Source organism: Mus caroli, unplaced genomic scaffold, assembly GCF_978045245.1.
Source record: "Mus caroli unplaced genomic scaffold, Mus_caroli_1 scaffold_16, whole genome shotgun sequence".
NCBI classification, from domain to species: Eukaryota; Metazoa; Chordata; class Mammalia; order Rodentia; family Muridae; genus Mus; species Mus caroli.
This window is the reverse complement of record NW_028227271.1, coordinates 21,691,470-21,705,737: the sequence shown is the minus strand read 5'-3', so window position 1 is coordinate 21,705,737 and position 14,268 is coordinate 21,691,470. Positions and strand designations below refer to the sequence as shown.

General features: G+C 46.6%; 1 protein-coding gene and 1 pseudogene across 1 annotated transcript; both read left to right on the top strand.

Moving 5' to 3' along the window:
- Positions 1–213: 213 nt before the first annotated feature.
- On the top strand, positions 214–2,612 carry LOC110288527 (cytochrome P450 2D9-like). The gene is made up of 6 exons (XM_021154847.2): positions 214–282; positions 913–1,089; positions 1,273–1,414; positions 1,612–1,799; positions 2,180–2,321; positions 2,422–2,612. The coding sequence occupies exons 1-6, from the start codon at positions 229–231 to the stop codon at positions 2,610–2,612; spliced, it is 894 nt and encodes a 297-aa protein (XP_021010506.2). The 5' UTR covers positions 214–228.
- Positions 2,613–7,864: 5,252 nt separating this feature from the next.
- LOC147000727 (cytochrome P450 2D3-like) lies at positions 7,865–11,077 on the top strand (annotated as a pseudogene).
- The last annotated feature ends 3,191 nt before the right edge of the window (positions 11,078–14,268 follow it).

The window sequence follows — 14,268 nt, the reverse complement described above, 5'->3', positions numbered from 1 at the left end:
CACCTCTGTGATGCCTTCATTGCTCAGGCTGGTGTGTGATGGGTGAGGGATGTAGTTGGGCACAGGGAGACATGGGCAGTCCATTGACTTGCTTGCATCTTCACTCCATCTCCACTCCCAGGGCAGCCCATCAATCCCAACTCTATGCTGAACAAATCCATGTGCAATGTGATTGCATCTCTCATTTTTGCCCATCGCTTTGAATATGAAGACCCTTACCTCATCAGGATGCTGAAAGTACTGGATCAAAGTTTGACAGAAGTCACTGGTTTCATTCCTGAGGTAGGAGGTTCAGGGCAGGCTACAGAGCCACTTCTTTTCAGTCTGTCTTCCCTGAGGGAAGCTATGTGCCAAGGCTGTGAGAGAGACCTTCTGGGGGTCAACTGTAGGAGGATATGACTGTTGATACCTGTTCAATGACAGGAAAGGAGAAGCAGACCAAGATCAGGATTTCCAGAAAGGGAGAGAACCTGGGCCTTCTATATTTTGGAACACAAAAAATCTGTGGTTATTGCTGGGGTAGAATATTCCTTTGTTCACCTGGGGCTGAGAGAACCTTTAGCTTGCTCTTCTAATTTAACAGTTATAGAGGAGGCAGTGGAGAGGTGGGGACACACAGGCGTTGTGTCTATTGTGAGGGAGGCTGGCAACTGAGCCTGGTCCAGGTTGATAGCGAGCATCAGTAGCACCGAGGAGCCAGTCAAAGGGTGATTGGGTAAGGAGCTTGCCAAGTAAGCCAGCCAACCACAGTTTGATGTCTGGGAGCCATGTGGGACAGAGATAATTGACTCTACACACTGTCCTATCACTTGCTTCTACACACTGAGACTCATAAGTACCATACATGATTATGATTCACTAATAATTAATTTTATGAAGATTAACCTCTCAGACTTCCTATGTCTATCACAGGTTCTTAGCGCATTCCCAATACTCCTATGCATCCCAAGGCTGGCTGACAAGGCCCTCCAAGTTCAGAAGTCCTTCATGGTCATACTGGATAACCTGTTGACTGAGAATAGGACCACCTGGGACCCTGTTCAAGCACCCCGAAATTTGACTGATGCCTTCCTGGCAGAGATAGAGAAGGTGATTTGCAGCTCTAAGAGATGTAGCCAGGGACTGTGGGCTGAGGTCCTGTGAGCTCTGAGGCAAGATGGGTAGAGTCCTGTGTATCACCAAGTGACTCAGCACCTGGGCTTCTCTGGCGACAATGGGAGGCCATGTGGGACTTCCTCTCCCTACTGAGCCCATTCTTTCTGTGTGGCCCAGGCCAAGGGGACTCCTGAGAGCAGCTTCAATGATGAGAACCTACTCATGGTGGTGCGTGACCTGTTTCCTGCAGGGATGGTGACCACTTCAACCACACTGTCCTGGGCCCTGCTGCTCATGATCCTGCATCCAGATGTGCAGCGTGAGCCTGGCTGGGGATGGGAGGGAGGTAGATGGACAGTTCCCAGTCAGTTGATATGATTGTGGCTACCAGTGCTACCTCAACTCAGACCCCAGGGCTGCTCACTGGTGTTTCTCATATGGCCTCAACCCTTAACATGATTGTAAGACAGGGATGTCCCCTATGACTGTTTCACTGAGGTGATGCTGTCCCTCCAGGCAGAGTCCAACAAGAAATCGATGAGGTCATAGGGCAGGTGAGGTGTCCAGAGATGGCAGACCAGGCCCACATGCCCTACACCAATGCTGTCATTCATGAGGTGCAGCGCTTTGGGGACATTATTCCACTGAATTTACCATGCATCACAAATCGTGACATTGAAGTGCGGGACTTCCTCATCCCCAAGGTAGGCCTGGGTCTGATACTATTTCATCATGATCACTATCCCACAAGGGCAGGAGAGACCAACACCACCATGTCCTATTCCTAACGTGCTCACAAGAACAGGAGTGCATGCAAGTTGCAGCCTTCGAGAATCCTCAAGAAAGAAATGTTAAAGAAAATGGTCTAAGAGCACTTTATGGAGCATTGCACACAGGGATGGTTGCTGGGTAGGCACCAGTGGAAGATCATTACAGGGATCTCTAAGCTACTGAGAGGCTTAGGGTTTGAGGTTGAATGAGAGGGTCCAGTGTGTGCATGAAAGAATATATGCATGTGATCCTGGTGACCAGGGTCTTGGCAGCCCCTTCCCAGTCCATGTTCACACTATGTGCCTCCTAACAGGGGACAATCCTCCTCCCCAACATGTCCTCCATGCTGAAAGATGAGACTGTCTGGGAGAAGCCCCTCCACTTCCATCCTGCACACTTCCTGGATGCCCAGGGCCACTTTGTGAAGCAAGAGGCCTTCATGCCATTCTCAGCAGGTACCTGGGGGATGCCAGGCTGCCTGTCTCTCCCAAGGGTGCCTTGGAGGGTGGAGCTCCAATGAGGTCCCAGACTAACTGGGCCCTCTTCCACACACAGGTCGCAGATCATGCTTGGGGAAGGCCCTGGCCCGCATGGAGCTCTTCCTCTTCTTCACCTGCCTCCTGCAGCGCTTTAGCTTCTCAGTGCCTGATGGACAGCCCCAGCCCAGCAACTCTGGAGTCTATGGTGATCTTGTTGCCCCCTCTCCCTACCAGCTCTGTGCTGTGATACACGAGCAAGGACACTAATTCCAGACATGCTCTGCAGGGAAGTTTCCTGCCATGTATAATAAACTAGTCTTGTGTCTGCTGCTGTTTTCTCCTTCAACCCCAGATGTTTCTTGTTGGGTCCTCAGACAATAGTCTCCAAACAACCATACCACCTGCTTCATTCCTTTCCAAGAGACAACCTAACTCTTTTGATGAAAGGGTGTGCTGACCTTGGATCATTGGAACAGGACTTCCGTGTCAATACTTGGGAGCCCAATCAGGAGGATCATGTGTGTGGTGCTATCCTGGGATATACAGCAAGGCTTAGGTCAGCCTGGGTTATGTAACCAGGAGATTCTTTGTGGTATAACTAAAGCAGAGCTATGAAGAGGATGCACAAAAAAGACAGGAAGGAGGGATGGAGAAAGGGAGGCTGATGGTAGAGAACAAAATAGTAGGCTGTGTTCAGGTGACAGCTCGCCCTGCATCACACACTGAGACCCAGCGTGGTGACCAGGTTGGTTACAAACTATAGGCAAAGGTAAGTTCACCATGGTTCTCTGGAACAGGTGTGGCAGGCTTCCAATGATTGCCAGCACTGGTCTTGTCTGAGACATGACATGGTGGTTCCCAACACCCAGTGGTGCCATGATTGACTGGAAAGCCTCCCTCGGACAGGTAAGCTGATGTCCTTATAGTGGTGACCACAGAGAAATGAGAGAGAAGAAAAGGAGCAGCAGGCAAAGTGACAACAGAGCTCAGGGAGTCTGGCACACTCCCAGATGTCTGTCAGATATGTCACAGGATGGGATTCACAGTCCCCAGTGTGACTCAGCCTGAAGGCATTGCTCAGAGTGAGCCTCAGTGAGCCTCACTGTCCAGGGGTTTAGTGGGTGCCACAGAAATGGAGCACCCACATGGTTGACCCATCTCCACATACTCCAAGTCACACTTAGGTATCCAGAACACTTGCCTAAATCCCTATTGGTGGTATAAATGGTGCCATGAGAAACGTGCATACGTTCCATTTGTCCTCTTCCAGTGAAGTCCAAAGACAGAGATGGTGTATCTGTTAATATGTGAGCAGAAAATGGCAAACCTGGGAGCACCGCTGTCCCAGTGCAGCAATGCTTGATGGCCAGAGACTCAGTCCCAGCATCCTGTGTGGACATGGCATAGCTGTGCTGCTGACACGAATATGCAGACCCCAGTCTGCCCTGAAGTCACATGATTCTGACAGACCAGGGTTGTCTGACAGACCATGGCTGAGAGGACATGGGCTGAGGATAAAGGGAAGAAGACAGTGGCAGCAGGCACATGGTTAGCAGAGCATGCATGCCTCTCCCAAGAGCTGGAGCCAAAGAAGAAAGCCATTACAGCACAGTGTGGTACATCCCTCACTTGTCTGGGCACTTATCAAACTAGGGCTCACTTACCTGATGCAGGAAAATCCAGCCTGACTCAGCCCATCCCCCTCTGGGGACGGCCCCCAGTCAGCACAACTGCTTCTCTTTGATAATGTCATGTATGAAACAGACAGGTAGAGATGAGAGGCCAAATGAATTGTCCCAGCACTGACATGCAGGGTTAGTCATCCAGTACCAGAAGATACCCTGGAAGGGACCTAGAGCAAACCATGAGGAAGCCAACAGCCTGGGTCTGTCAGTGACCTGAGCAAGTTGTCTCCCTAATCCCCTTTCTGACCATGATCCATGTGGTGTCCTGACTCCCATGCAGGTCTCCTTTCAGGCCAACTTGGGGCTTGAGAAAGTCTCTTGTCTTTGCCCCAACCTATGATGCCAGTCTTTTTTTTTAAACAATATTTTTATTAGATATTTTCTTTCATTTACATTTCAAATGCAATCCCTAAATTCCCCTATACACTGCCCCCACCCTGCTCCCCAACCCACCCACTCCTGCTTCCTGGCCCTGGCATTCCCCTGTACTGGGGCATATAATCTTTGCAAGACCAAGGGCCACTCCTCCCAATGATGGCCAACTATGCCATCTTCTGCAACATATGCAGCTAGAGACAGGAGCTCTGGGGGTTCTGGTTAGGTCATATTGTTGTTCCTCTTATAGGGTTTCAGATCCCTTCATCTCCTTGGGTACTTTCTCTAGCTTCTCCATTGGGTGGCCCTGTGTTCCATCCAATAGATGACTGTGAGCATCCACTTCTGTGTTTGCCAGACACTGGCATAGCCTCACAAGAGACAGCTATATCATGGTCTTGTCATAAAAATATTGCTGGCATATGCAATAGTGTCTGTGTTTGGTTGCTGATTATGGGATGGATACCCGGGTGGAGCAGTCTCTGGATGGTCCTTCTTTCTGTCTCAGCTCAAACTTTGTTTCTGTAACTCCTTCCATGAGTATTTTGTTCCCCATTCTAGGGAGGAACGAAGTAGCCACACTTTGATCTTCCTTTTTCTTGGTTTTCATTCGTTTTGAAAATTGTATCTTGGGTATTCTATGTTTCTGGGCTAATATCCACTTAGCAGTGAGTGCATATCATGTGTGTTCGTTTGTGACTGGGTTACCTCACTCAGGATGATATACACACTCAGGATGATATACACCAGATCCATCAATTTACCTAAGAATTTCATAAATTCATTGTAATTGCTGAGTAGTACTCCATTGTTTAAATGTACCACATTTTCTGTATCCATTCTTCTGCTGAGGTGTGGCCTCCCTTCCCCCAGCCTGGAACTTGCTTGCTCAAGGGTGGAGCTACCGGCTCATTTGTCCTGCCACGCCTACTGCTGGAACCTGCCTTTGCTGCCTGGAGGCACACACGTGTTCGTCCTGCTACTGGACCCTGAGTTACTTGGTGGGAAGTTGGGTTCCCTCCCCCTTCCTTTATAACTGAGTGTCTGGAAATAGTAAAATTGAGCTTTGATCAGGATGTTGTCTTAGCTCCATTGTTTCTTCTGCCCCGTCTAGATTCCTCTCTTTTCAGCGAACTGCCATTCTCAGTTGAACTGTTCGTGTTGTGGACTGCGGGCAGGCCGCAACACTGAGGGACATCTGGGTTCTTTCCAGCTTTTGACTATTATAAATAAGGCTGCTATGAACATAGTGGAATATATGTCCTTATTACCAGTTGGAACATCTTCTTAGTATATGCCAGGAGAGGTATTACTGGATCTTCCTGTAGTACTATGTCTAATTTTCTGAGGAACAACCAGACCGATTTCCAGAGTGTTTGCACAAGCTTGCAATTCCACCAACAATGGAGGAGTTGGCCTCTTTTTTCACATCCTCACAGCATCTGCTGTCACCTGAATTTTTGATCTTAGCCATTCTGACTGGTGTGAGGTGGAATCTTTGGGTTGCTTTGATTTGCATTTCCCTGATGATTAAGGATGTTGAACATTTTTTCAGATGCGTCTCAGCTATTCGGTATTCCTCAGATGAGAACTCTTTGTTTAGCTCTGTACCCCATTTTTTAATGGGGTTATTTGATTTTCTGGAGTCCAGCTTCTTGAGTTCTTTGTATATATTGGATATTAGTCCCCTATTGGATTTAGGATTGGTAAAGATTGTTTCCCAATCTGTTGGTGGCCTTTTTGTCTTATTGATAGTGTCTTTTGCCTTACAGAAGCTTTGCAATTTTATGAGGTCCCATTTGTCGTTTCTCGATCTTACAGCACAAGCCATTGCTGTTCTGTTCAGGAATTTCCCCCCTGTCCTCATATCTTTGAGGCTTTTCCCCACTTTCTCCTCTATAAATTTTAGTGTCTCTGGTTGTATGTGGAGTTCCATTATCCACTTAGACTTTAGCTTTATACAAGGAGATGAGAATGGATCAATTGGCATTCTTCTACACAATAACTGCCAGTTGAGCCAGCACCATTTGTTTAAAATGCTCTTTTTTCCACTTGATGGTTTTAGCTCCTTTGTCAAAGATCAATTGAGCATATGTGTGTGGGTTCATTTCTGGGTCTTCATTTCTATTCCATTGATCTACCTGTCTGTTTCTGTACCAGTACCATGCAGTTTTTTGTTTGTTTGTTTGTTTGTTTGTTTGTTTGTTTTATCACAGTTGCTCTGTAGTACAGCTTGCTTGATGTCAGGGATGGTGATTTCCCCAGAGGTTCTTTTATTGTTGAGAATAGTTTTTGCTATCCTAGATTTTTTGTTATTCCAGATGAATTTGCCAATTTCCCTTTCTAACTCTGTGAAGAATTGAGTTGGAATTTGATGGAGATTGCATTGAATCTGTAGATTGCTTTTGGCAAGATAGCCATTTTTACTATATTGATCCTGCCAATCCATGAGCATGGGAGATCTTTCCATCTTCTGAGATTTTCTCTAATTTCTTTCTTCAGAGACTTGAAGTTCTTATCATACAGATCTTTCACTTCCTTAGTTAGAGTCACACCAAGGTATTTTATATTATTTGTGACTATTGTGAAGTGTATTGTTTCCCTAATTTCTTTCTCATCCTGTTTATCCTTTGTGTAGAGAAAGGCTACTGGTTTCTTTGAGTTAATTTTATATCCAGCTACTGCACTGAAGCTGTTTATCAGGTTTAGGAGTTCTCTGGTGGAATTTTTAGGATTATATATATATATATATATATATATATATATATATATATATAACACACATATATATATACTATAATTTCATCTGCAAATAGTGATATTTTGACTTCTTCCTTTCCAATTTTTATCCTCTTGGTCTCCTTTTGCTGTTTAATTTCTCTGGCTAGGACTTCAAGTACTATATTCAACAGGTAGGGAGAAAGTGAGCAGCCTTGTCTAGTTCCTGATTTTAGCAGGATTGCTTTAAATTTCTCTCCAATTATTTTGATGGTGGCTACTGGTTTGCTGTAGATTGCTTTTATTATGTTTAGGTATGGGCCTTGAATTACTGAATTCCAAGACTTTTTGTTTTTATTATGAATGGGTGTTGTATTTTGTCAAATGTCATTTTATGGAACTGGGTTGGGCCTGGTCAAGAATCCTAGACAGGAAGAGGGAGCAGGCTAGGAGGCTTCAGTCCAGCAAGAAGCATGGACTTACCCACAGGCTCCAGTGACACAGAGCTGGTCAGTGCAGGGGTAGCCTGGTCAGCAGACAGGAGGAGACCCGTGTCTAGTCCTTGATGTGGGGCAGCATTGGTGTGGTCTCAGCTTGGCCCCTGCCTCCTTTCTTCTACACTGAAGGTGCAGCAGAGAGAGAGCCTGCCTGGATTCCACTGGGACTTTTGAGCCTATGATATTTAGAGGTCTAGATGCCCAGCAAGGACAGCGACTGATCCTCTGCTGAGCCTAGTGAATGATGAGCTGGCCTGTGCGGTGTGCCCAGCAGTGTCCAGCACCCAAGGGCCATTTGTTTGAAGGCTCAGGAGTCATGATTCTGTTTACCTCATGGCTGCTCACCCTGACCACAGGTCTCTGGCCTGAAAAAGAAAACAGCCTCACTTCTCTCCAGGTGGAAGACTGTTCCCAGGTGAGATTGACCCCCAAGAAACAAAGGATGAATAAGGGAGAGAGAGAGAGAGAGAGAAATATCTGCATGTGACATGTCCCTGGACCAACTTACTGGACCCACAGGATTCTTAGATCATTTGTCAGCTTCCTCAGACTGGGTCTGAGAAATGCCCTGTTGTATGTCTTGCTGCCTGATCCACTGGCTGACTACAGACCTGTACTGAAGATGGCAATGCTCCAGTTGCACCTCCCCACTCATTCACCAAGGGCACTCTAGGTACCTTCCCAACACGGGCCCCCACTCACCCACAGGTTTTCCAGCTGCCCTCCCTAAATGCCCTTCCCATGCCAAGAGGGGCTTCAGCCTTTGTCCCTCAACTGCAGGAGACAGTCTCCCACTGCTCACACACATAAAGAAGCCATTGACTGAATGCCAGTCAACCCTCATATCCTGTCCCTCCCCAAAAAGTGCTCCATGACATTCTTGGAGGTCTCATTCCTCTGTGATGCAATGTCCTCAAGCCTTCAAGCTTTGAAAGTGTACCTTATCAGATGATTGTTTTGAATGCAATGAGTCCTCACAATCCCAACCACCTCCTGGACAAAGCCATATGCAATGTGATTGCCTCTCTCATTTATGCCTGTTGCTTCAAATATGGAGACCCTGACATAATCAAATTCTAAAGCTATTGAAAGAAAGCATGTAAAAGAAAATTGTCTTCATCCCTGATGTAGAAGTATCAAGGACAGCCTGCAGTATTATTTCTGTGTGGTTTATGTCCCAAGAGGAGGCTGTAGACAGGGGATTTGAGAAGGAGATCTTTAGAAGTGTCAACTACAGGAATAGGAGCCAGAAACTTGACAAGCTTGAAGCAATGGGAGGGGGAGAATGATCAAGGCCAGGCACTCTGGAAGGTGAGAACCTGGATCTCTGCTCACAAGGAAGACACGAAGGCCTATGAGATTTCCATCACAAGGCTTAGAGGCTGAAGGTTAGAACTACGTCAAAGTCAGGTGATGGTTGGGAACAAACAGGGCCTATGTCTATCATGGAAGAAGCTGTAAACTGAGACTGTCAGAGATCAACACTAAGCCTATGTACCCAGGATCCAGAGAGATGGTCAGTGTGTAAGGAGCTTGCCAGGCAAGCAGGGATCTTGAGTTTCATTTCTCATCCCATGTAGTTATTTGAGAACTGACTCTGTATGTTTATCCCAGACCTTAGCATCTTTGTTGTGGCAATAGCTCTCCTCACATCATGTATACACAAGTACACATTGGAATAATAATGAATATTATTACTAGAAATCTTATTTACCCAACTTGTTAAATTAAAGGCAGCAGGGTGGCCTAGCATATGATATGGCTGTTACAGGTTCTCAACACATTCCCAATTGTCCTGAGCATCTCAGGGTTGGGTGACAGTCTTGCCTGGGAAAAAGGCATCTCTCACCATAGTGGATAAGATGTTGACTGAGCAACATCTTAGAAGACATGGGACCCTGACTAGTCACATTGTGACCTGACTGATGCCTTCCTGTCTGAGATGGAGCAGGTGAGACTACGGGATTTGTTGTCCATTGAGCCGTGAATAAGTCAGTGACACCGAAGTGTAACAACCTGAAGTCATCAGGAAGGCATTTTGGAGAACTCCAGTGTGTACAGTGAGTCTGCTGTCCTCCTGTGTCCTAGGCAAAGGGGAACCATGAGAGTAGCTTCAGTGAACCACTCTACATCTGCTTATCCTTCACCTGTTGGGTGCTGGGATTGTGATGAGTTCAGTCACTCTGACCTGGACCCTGCTTCTCGTGATCTAGAATCCAGATGTTCAGAGTGAGCCTTGCTGGGGCTGGGAAGAAAGGAAGAGGATGGTAGAAGCACACTCCTTAAGCTTACTTGAGATACTTCTGGTTCCAAGTGATGGTTTAACCCACACTCCAGTAAGGAAGATGGCCATATTTCCTCCCTTGGATTCAACCCTTAACAGAGCAGTAGTGGAGGGAAAGGGGGCTCCATACTGTGTCTCCTTAACTTAGGTATTGTTCTCTTTCCAGGCCCAAAACTATAGGAAATCGACAAGGTCATAGGACAGGTATGGCATCCAGAGATGGCAGACCAGGTCCTCATGCCCTTCACCAATGAGGTGAAGTGCTCTGAAGACATCACTGCAATGGCTTTGCCACACAGGACTTCCCTTGACAGCAATGTTCAGGGCTTCCTTATTCCTAAGGTAGACCTGGATCTCTTCAGCTAGCCACTGGCCTGATCTGACCAATTATGCAAGATTAGAGTTTAGGCAACACAATTCTCAACTCAACAGAACCAACTTCTCCTGGGTTAATATGAGAAACAAGAGCAGGAATTGTGCTTTAGAATCCCCAGCTAGAAAGGCAAGCAAGGTAAAATACGGAAGGAGTGGTTGCAACAGCCACTACCTACAAATACAGGTGACAGTGTGTACACCTGTCACTTATCCATGTCATAGTATTAATAAAAGGTGAGAAGCTTCTGTGGTGAGTTTATACGACAGCATCCAGTGTGTGTGGTAGAGGCTGTGCCTGTGCACTTGGTGACTAGTGTCTAGTAAGCCTCACCCTGTTAATGTAAACACACTGTGCCTCCTGGAGGAGAAGTCCCTCATTACCAACCTATCTTCTGAGTTAAAGGATGAGACTATTTGGGAGAGGCCCCTCTGCTTTCATCCTGAATACTTCCTGGATGCCAAGGGCCACTTTGTGTAGCATGAGCCCTTCATGGCATTCTCAGAAGGTACCTCTGGTCTGCCTGACTGTTCATCTTTTCCCCCAGGTGCCTTGGATGGTGGAGCACCAATCAAATCCCAGTCTGACTGAGCCCTCTCCAACCCGAAGGCCACCAAGCATGCCTAAGGGAGCCCCTGGCCTGCGTGGAGCTCTCTCTCTTCTTCACCTTCCTCCTGCAGCGCTTTAGCTTTTCCATGTCAGATGGACAACCCCTTCCCAGTGATTACAGCATCTATGCAATGCCAGTTACTCCAGAGCCCTGCCAGTTCTGTGCTGTGGTTCAGTGTCAGGGGCAGTGACACCATCCTTCTCCCCAGTTTGGGCTTATTGATGTTTAATAAACAAGTCCTGTGTCTGCAACTCAGATTCCTAGTCCATCCCCCACCCTTGTCTCAATTGTGTTCCAATACAACAGACTACAATCCTTCTTGACCCTCTGTCTCGGTCCTATCAACAATTTTAATGCTGAGAGAATGGAGTTTATTTCTCCAGTAGCAGTGGTCTCCAGTAAAGAATATGACAGGACGTAGCAAGAAGACTGCAAATTCAAGTCCAGCATGTGCTATATAGATTCCACTACTTAATGAGACTCTTGTTAGAATGGGGAGGAGTGGGTAGTCATCTGGGAGTGCTGCAGATAGAAAGAGGGAAGGAATGAAATTGAGGGGAGTGGGAAGCATTCAGATAATGTAGAAGGAGAGGTAGTTGTGCAGATGTTCCATGGTTGACCCTATATCACACAAAAAGACCAGTGGATGCTGGTTTTGTCACACACCGCACACCGAAGACATTCTCAAAAATTACTGTGAGGAGAGTGGATGGCTTGTGTTGGAAATAAGCACAATAGTTGTTTGGTGGCAATGTTGGCATCTATCCCAAGACACTGAACAGCCACAAATGGTGGTTAAGACTGCTCTCACAACTGGAAAAGCTGCTTTCTTCAAACTCAGTATTGCTGGAGTCAAAGGATGTGAAAGAACCTACTTTAGCAAAAGGGGGCAGGTCAGACTCCAGGAGTATGGGCAGGACCCACTGTTCTGTCTGGGAACACCTGTCCAGACTGAGAAGGGTCCTCCATGCAACCTTGTGTGGGACAAATGTGCTGGATGCTACTCACTAGGAAACTTCAAGTATTTTGGAGTCTTGAAAGTGTGTGGTTTTGGTGTGGCCAGAAAGGACAATTCTAAAGCATGTGACACTCCACAAGGCTCATCTTAGACTCCATATAATCTGAGGCCACTCTACAGCATCCCAAGACTCTGACCTGTATGGCCTACCTTGAAGCCAAGTTCTGTGCAGACACTGATTTTGCTTTTTCTTTGTGAAAAAGAAAATGTTTTCCCATGGGCTCTATTTCAATAGGAATATTAAGGATGCTCCTCCCACAGCTCATCCCTAGTGACACACTGGTTTGTAGGATGTACATGCTGGGGAAAGTAAACTCCACAGAACCCCTCCTTGTGCCTACAGGAATAATCACACTTTTTCTTTTTACCACACACTCTTCTTAGTCCCACCTTTCCCCTATATTGTTACCATATATCCACGAGTATTTGTCTGTATGTATACAGTGTTCACACAGGACCGAATAGAGTATAATAATATCCCCAAGGACTTGAGTTTCTGTTAGTTGTAAGTCACCCGTCGGTGCTGGGAGTGAAGCCTGGGTCACTGGAACAGAAGCCAGTGCTTTTCCCTGCTGAATGATCTCTACAACGCACCTCTCCTCCCTTTTCAATGGTGCTAACAAAATTACACTAGTCTGAGGTAATGTCCGTTAGGTCTTAAAAGCTGTGAGTATGGCCTGGCAGATGAGTGGCTCATGATCATGCCCTTTGGAGTAGGGGTTCACTGAACACTTATGCCCAATGCAAACAGAGACATCTTAAAACAACCACTTTACATACCTCCTGTGGACTCAGGTTAATATCTGATACTCTCCAGAGAATCTGCACCAGGCAGGGACAGGGGGAGAGGGGAAGGAAAACTTGGAGGCAAACCTTCCTAGAGGACTCCTGCCTCTCCCAGTACCTAGACTAGGAGAAAACACAGGAGCTCAACTCAGGGAGGAGGACAAGAGACAGTCTGACTCCTTTATTGGGGGAGCAGAAGCCAGGTTGCAGGAAGAGGTGTCCTTCTTAATCTCAGGTGGCTGTGGTGGTCAATATAAGATGGTTTCAGAAAGACCTATGAGCAGTGATGTACCAATTAGGTAGCTTTCTGGACATGAACTGGGTTCATATTCATGGCCATCTTCCTTCCACCTGATGCAATGATGCTCTTTCTGGAATTCCAGCTGCCCCCAGGCCCCGTGCCACAAAATGTATGGCAGCATGCAGTGTGTGACTTCAGAGAGCATGCCATATGGCTTGTATACACAGAGAGATGTCAGAATGAAGGGAAACAGATACCACAGCACCTGTTTCAACACAATGGTACTGAAGCCACAGGACACACAGGGAGCTGTGCCTGCAAGTAGGAGCTTTAGTAATTTCCTCCTGGCAGGCTCTGCAGGGTCTGAGGACACATTGCTCTTTCTCATTGCATATCGTGGACAGAAATCTTGACCTATGGTTGCACAGGGCAAAAGACATAGAAGACTCAAGTCTCTTCTGCATCCTCTAATGGATGAGGTCGGAGGGTATGGAAGAAGGATCAGGGTCTAAGGCCGCAAATTAATCAAGAAATAAAAGGGAGAAAGGCACTGTGTTGTCTTGGACCTCACTGTATGTCTGAAGACAGCTGACTTTATTTCTACATGGTAGAAGGCTAAGAGGCCCAAGGACAGTTTCCAGGCTCTGCTAAGGTCACAGCTGAGCGGTCATATCTGAAAGTACCTAAATATGTGACATTCCTATCCATGAGTTCCAGATCTCAGGTTGGCAGTGTAGATCAGGGATAGAGCATTTGCCCAACACCCATGAGAGCCTGGGTGCAATAAGTACCAAAAACACAAGACTTGAACTTGGAGTGCCCAGACTGGTTCTTGAAGCCTGATGGGCCTGAACTGATCCCTGCCTTTATTTGCTACAACACTGCAGAGATGTGTTCTTCTTACCATTGGCCATTAATGTGGAGGTTCTCATCACTGGACAGAGAAAAGCACCGTAGAAGACACTGGTGCAGTCCATATTTGTCAGTGTCCATACTTGACCACCCAGGCTTCATGGCAAGCTAGAAGTGAAGAGGTCATTTGTGCAGAGTTGGTCAGATATAGGCATGGTACTTAGGAAGCAACAGGTCAGTGCCCAGTAGTGGTGCTACGTGACCGGTCATCAATAGGATGCCACTGGCCTTTTGTCTTATTGACAGTGTATTTTGCCTTACAGAAGCTTTGCAATTTTATGAGGTCCCATTTGTTGATTCTCGATCTTACAGCACAAGCCATTGCTGTTCTGTTCTGGAATTTCTCCTCTGTGCCCATATCTTCGAGGCTTTTCCCCACTTTCTCCTCTATAAGTTTCAGTGTCTCTGGTTTTATGTGCAGTTC

Bases quoted from the DNA above. Each gene is read 5' to 3' on its own strand.
- LOC110288527 (XM_021154847.2), top strand. From the start codon at position 229: ATGCTGAAAGTACTGGATCAAAGTTTGACAGAAGTCACTGGTTTCATT. The intron at 283-912 runs GTAGGAGGTTCA...TGTCTATCACAG, and splicing joins TCACTGGTTTCATTCCTGAG to GTTCTTAGCGCATTCCCAAT. The intron at 1,090-1,272 runs GTGATTTGCAGC...TGTGTGGCCCAG, and splicing joins TCCTGGCAGAGATAGAGAAG to GCCAAGGGGACTCCTGAGAG.